Source organism: Eublepharis macularius, chromosome 10, assembly GCF_028583425.1.
Source record: "Eublepharis macularius isolate TG4126 chromosome 10, MPM_Emac_v1.0, whole genome shotgun sequence".
NCBI lineage: Eukaryota > Metazoa > Chordata > Lepidosauria > Squamata > Eublepharidae > Eublepharis > Eublepharis macularius.
Window position 1 is genome coordinate 6,040,230 of NC_072799.1, and position 5,592 is coordinate 6,045,821.

Genomic DNA, 5,592 nt, shown 5'->3' on the forward strand with positions numbered 1-5,592 from the left:
CCTATCTCTAGTCTCTATGTTCCAGAATGGCGGCTTTGCTCATCTGAACAGGTGCCACCTTCTGCAGGTGCCACCTTGCAGATGGGCAAAATCAACAGCTGCTACTACACATGCGTTCTCTGTGATGGCCCCCTTATATAAAACAGCCTACCTGAAGAGGTCAGGAAAGCTCCCACTCTTCTGGCTTTCCACAAACGATGCCAAACTGAATTATTCAAGAGGGCTTTTTACTCAGATAGGAGGGCTATACTGTAAGGAAGCGGTCTCAAAAAGATGCCTCAGTAAAGGGACAGAGAATATAGACTTCACTGCTATGAACTGTCTGTTGCTGTACGTATGATCCTTCTGGATAGTTTATATGTTGTTTAATTAGTCAGTCTTAGAACTGCTTATGCTCTGTTTTAGCATTTCTTCAGCTCTTTATTAGACTCATGTTAGTTTTAAAGCTTTGCAAATACGCACTTATATACCCTATATGCATTTATATGCACTTATATACCCTATATGGTATTCCCCATTACGATGTACTGATGTGAAAGTTGGACAGTGGCCATTTCCACACACGTTGAATAATGCACTTTCACAATCCTTTAGAAGTGGATTTTTTGTTCCACACATGGAAAATCAGTTTCAAATGTTCACTAAAGAGTATTGAAAGTGGATTATCCAACGTGTGTGGAAGCAGCCAGTGAAGAAGGCTGACAGGAAGAAAATTGATTCATTTGAAACGTGGTGCTGGAGGAGAGGTTTGCAGATATCCTGGACATCTGAAAAGACAAATTAATGGGTCCTATATCAAATCAAGTCTGAATTTTCCCTAGAAGCTAAAATGACAAAACTGAGGCTATTGTGTTTTGGTCACATCATGAGAAGACAAGATTCTCTGGAAAAGTCAATAATGCTAGGAAAAATAGAAAGCAGTAGGAAAAGAGGAAGACCTAAAATGAGATGGCTGGACTCAATAGAAGAAGCCACATCCTCCCGTTTGCAAGATCTGAGCAAGTCTGTTAATGATACGACGTTCTGGAGGTCTTTTATTCATAAGGTCACCATAGGTCGGAGGCGACTCGACGGCACATCACACACACACATGTACCCTATTACATTACTTATTGAAACATCTTTGAAACTGACTGTAGTGACTCACGCTGTGTAATCCCCCTTGAGTCTCAGTGAGAAAGGCGAACTGTAAATAAATAAATTTCATATATGGTTTGGTTTCCATTATGAAATAAAAACTTATTTTTTTAGAAATTATCTTAAATAAATCCGTTGGCCATGGAGATCCTGTATATCTTTCTGAAGGGTTTCAAGACATCTGGAGAGTATGAAGCTACTTAACTCGCACTGTTTTCTCAAAAATCCCTTTGCCTAGCAATAGAAATAGAAAGGCATACGTTTGGGCTAGTCTTTAAAGCAAATGAGTAAATAAGTGCCTCTAAAAAGAGACGGCTTGACTCAATAAAAGAAGCCTCGTCTTCCAGTTTGCAAGATCTGAGCAAGTCTGTTCATGATAGGACGTTTTGGAGGTCTTTCGTTCATAAGGGTCGCCGTAGGTCGGAGGCGACTTGATGGCACATAACACATAGAGAGAGAAGCTAGAGAAAAATCCTCCTCTAATTCCAATTTCTGGAATGCCCAATGAGCTCATATTCTCCCCATCAGATTCTGGTGACATCAAAGACACTTTCAATTAAGAAGAATTCTTGGCCTTTTGTACGACTTGTGTAAAGTTTGGAGGGGAAATAAGAGAGAAAATCACCCATCGCTCACTGACCTCACATCCTCGACCTTGGATTATTAGATGAGGCCCCGTGGCGTGAAAAGCAATACCTTAAGTTTTTTAAGAGAAATTAGTGACGCGTATGACGGTATGGCTCAGCAGGCCTGTCCACCAGGATATATACCCATGATGACCACAGAGGCAAAACCCTGAAGGACTTTTCCATCATTGCTCCCAAAAGAGGCAACTGGTGGCACCCGGGACCATGTCTTCGAACACGCTGGCCGCCTGCATGTTTTGCTTCCTGGCTCTCTCTTCGGCCTGCTACATTCAGAACTGCCCCATTGGCGGGAAGCGTTCCACCCTGGATGTGGAAGTCAGGAAGGTAGGTTGCGGGGGAACTGAGGACCACGGGTTTGCATCAGGGATGGTCAACCTTTGGGCTTGACTAACGGGTGGAAAAGGCTTAGCATCTTCCTGTGAAGATCCTGACATAGATTGCCCAGGTGAGCCTGATCTCGTCAGATGTCAGAAGCTAAGCAGGGTCAGCCTTGGTTAGTAATTGGATGGGAGATCTCCAACGAAGACCAGGGGAGCTGAGGCAGCCAATGGCAAACCACCTCTAATATTCTCTTGCCTTGAAAAATCCACCAGGGGTTGCCATAAGTCTGCTATGACTTGAGGGCACTCTCCACCACCCTCACTTCCTGTGAAGATGTTGGTCTGCCGGCAAACCAAGGGGAGGAAGAGGAGGAAAGCACTAGGGTTTGTTCTGGGTCCAACATTCTTGGAGCACACCAAGCCCCCATAGCCGAAATGCCCACCTCAGACCCAACTGGAGGCAACATGCCTTTCTCTGCACTGTAATTTCCATAGCGTTCTAGGTTCTTTTTTAAATATTTCCTCTTTCTCATGCAATTGTGAGAATATCCTCTGAGAATGCAGTTTATATTATGGTAAATGAAGGCTGCTGGAGTGGCTGCTGCTTTACAGATCCCCTGATGAAGCTTTAAGCAAAATGCATTGGGATCTATAATCATCCATAAAACTATCCTCCTATACCACTTTGTTTTTCTTTTTCTCTTCTCCTACTGCGTGCCAGCCCTGCCCTGGATAGCCCAGGTAAGCCAGATCTTGTCAGATCTCAGAAGCTAAGCAGGACCAGCCTTGGTTAGTAATTGGATGGGAGACCTCCAACGAAGACCAGGGTCGCAGAGGCAGGCAACAACAAACCACTTTTGTTAGTCTTTTGCCACGAAAACACCACCATGGGTCACCATAAGCCAGCTATGACTTGACCACATTTTCCACCACCACTTTGTGCAGATTTTCCACGTGGAGCAGCAAAATAATTCCCCCATGCCGTTTTCATGGGAGAAAACCACATCGGGCGTGGTCAAGAGTCTTCCCCCCCACAGCACTATTCCAAGCCTGTTTGCATTTTTTAAAGAAGCAGTTCCCCTCAGCTGCCATGTGATTGCAGGGAATGCATTCAAACAAGTGCGTGTCCAACAGAAAACTATCATAAAGAGATGCCCTAAGAGGCAAAGGGTCTTATGAACCCTGAAACCATTTAAAAAATTCCGCTTTAATTATTAATTATGTAATTATTAAGAGCCAGTTTAGTGTAGTGGTTAAAAGTGCCGGACTCTAATCTGGAGAACTGGGTTTGATTCCTTACTCCTCCACTTGAAACCAGCTGGGTGACCTTGGGTCAGTCACAGCTCTTCCAGAGCTCTCTCAGCCCCACCCACCTCACAGGGTGTTTTGTTGTGGGGATAATAACGATGTACTTTGTAAACTGCTCTGAGTGGGTGTTAAGTCATCTTGAAGGGTGGTATATAAATTGAATATTATCATCATCGTCGTTGTCTTACATATCCAGGGTAATGCCGTTCGCTACCTTGGAGTCAGGTAGCAATTTTCCCCAGGGCAATTTGTCTAGGGATCCTGGAGGTGTTTTGCCATCCTCTGGGCATGGATCAGGGGGTCACGGGGGCAATAGGGGGGGTAGTTGTGAATTTCCTGCATTGTGCAGAGGGTTGGACTAGATGACCCTACAGGTCCCTTCCAACCCTATGGTTCTATGGTTCTATGATTACAGATGGATTGACAAGGGTACATCTCCCCTTTTTGTTTTTTACTCTGCAGTGCATTTCCTGCGGGCCTAGAAACAGAGGCCATTGCTTTGGACCCAACATCTGCTGTGGAGAAGAGCTGGGCTGCTACTTTGGCACTGCAGAGACGCTGAGATGCCAGGAAGAAACCTTCCTCCCGACCCCTTGTGAGTCTGGAAAGAAGCCATGTGGAAGCAATGGGGGAACCTGTGCCTCATCAGGCATCTGCTGCAACCACGGTGAGACCATTCGAGGGTGCCACACTCCTAACCATCCACTCAGCCACCAGTAATCCCATTTCTTTTGCTAGCCGTTGATGATTTAACTCATGACATCTGTCAGTAAAACGGGCTGTGCATGACTTTGAGAAAGATGCATTTTTATAATCTATGTTTTCTTTTCTTTCTTTTGTTGTTTCGCATGAATATGCTTTGGTTCTGCCAACTGAAGAGGAAGGCAGGTACAGAAAACCAGTGCTGTTCCAACTGCTGTTAAGCCTGCTATGAATAATAACATCTTGTGAATGTTACTATGTGGGGTTTGAACAGGAAAACTATATTGACTTAGCCATGAAGTTCAAGAGAGCTTCACACAGAACAGTTTCCTACACGGATATTACATTGAAAGTATAAATGCTTTATTTTTCCACAAGCAAAATTACAAATGTACCCAAGATCAGAGAGAGGGGGGTGTAAACAGCTGCAGTCTATGCTATCGTAGCACACACATGTTCATTGTTGCCATCTGAGTGGTAGGAAACATTAAAAGTTGAAAACAAAAAACACAAATTTTGTAGTAAACCAAAGTAAGTGTGTTATTTGAATTGAAGTCGCACAGAAAAGTCCCTAAACATGTATCCTTGGAATTCTGGCATCTCAGTTCGTTTTCAATTTTGCCTCTATGGTTAGTTCAGCCCAGGGAATAGCATGTCTTCTTCTGAGCTTCACATTCCAGTGAGGCCTCACTTCAAAAAGGATGTGGCCAAAATCGAGAGGGTGCAGAGGAGAGCAACGAGGATGATCAGGGGTCTGGAGACTGAGCCCTACGAGGAAAGGCTGAGGGCCTTGGGAATGTTTAGTTTGGAGCAGAGGAGATTGAGGGGGGACATGATTGCTCTCTTTAAATATTTGAAAGGCTGTCATTTGGAGGAGGGCAAGGAGCTGTTCCAGTTGGCAGCAGAGGGTAGGACCCGAAGCAATGGGCTTAAATTACATGCAAAAAGGTACGGGCTGGATATTAGGAAAAACTTTTTCACGGTCAGAGTAGTTCAAAAGTGGAATCAGCTGCCTAGGGAGGTGGTGAGCTCCCCCTCACTGGCAGTTTTCAAGAAGAGGCTGGATGAATATTGTCAGAGATGCTTTAGGCTCATCCTGCATTGGGCAGGGGGTTGGACTAAAGGGTCTGTATGGCCCCTTTCCACTCTATGATTCTATGATTCTATGCATCAATGGCTATTTCTTTAACATGTTTTCTTGCTGTTTCAGAGGGCTGTATGTTGGACTCGATGTGCGACTGAGAATGAGACCTTATCAAGGAACAAGGTCAAGGGGAGCGCGCTTTTAGGCAGTGAACGGGCAGCAATGCCCCACTGATGGGATGCATGTATTCATGTCAAATATGTCCATGGAGAGCCAACGGCTTATGCAAAAATTAAAGTTGTAATACAGCAAAAACAAGAATGTTTTCCTTTGTGGTCTCTTGACTTTGCAATAAAGTGATTAACTGGTTTCTTGTGTCCGTAATTGCTCATTT

The 5,592-nt window shown here is 44.4% G+C and overlaps 1 protein-coding gene across 1 annotated transcript; it reads left to right on the plus strand.

The window, feature by feature from the left end:
* The first annotated feature begins 1,988 nt into the window (after positions 1 to 1,988).
* LOC129337009 (neurophysin 1-like) lies at positions 1,989 to 5,356 on the plus strand. Its single transcript, XM_054990454.1, has 3 exons — positions 1,989 to 2,108; positions 3,875 to 4,079; positions 5,325 to 5,356. Exons 1-3 carry the CDS (start codon positions 1,989 to 1,991, stop codon positions 5,354 to 5,356), a joined length of 357 nt encoding a protein of 118 aa, XP_054846429.1.
* The last annotated feature ends 236 nt before the right edge of the window (positions 5,357 to 5,592 follow it).

What these genes read in the sequence shown, in the direction of transcription:
- LOC129337009 (XM_054990454.1), top strand. Translation starts at nt 1,989, where the DNA reads ATGTCTTCGAACACGCTGGCCGCCTGCATGTTTTGCTTCCTGGCTCTC. An exon ending in TGGATGTGGAAGTCAGGAAG is followed by an intron (nt 2,109 to 3,874) that starts GTAGGTTGCGGG and finishes TTTACTCTGCAG; the next exon opens with TGCATTTCCTGCGGGCCTAG. An exon ending in AGGCATCTGCTGCAACCACG is followed by an intron (nt 4,080 to 5,324) that starts GTGAGACCATTC and finishes TTGCTGTTTCAG; the next exon opens with AGGGCTGTATGTTGGACTCG.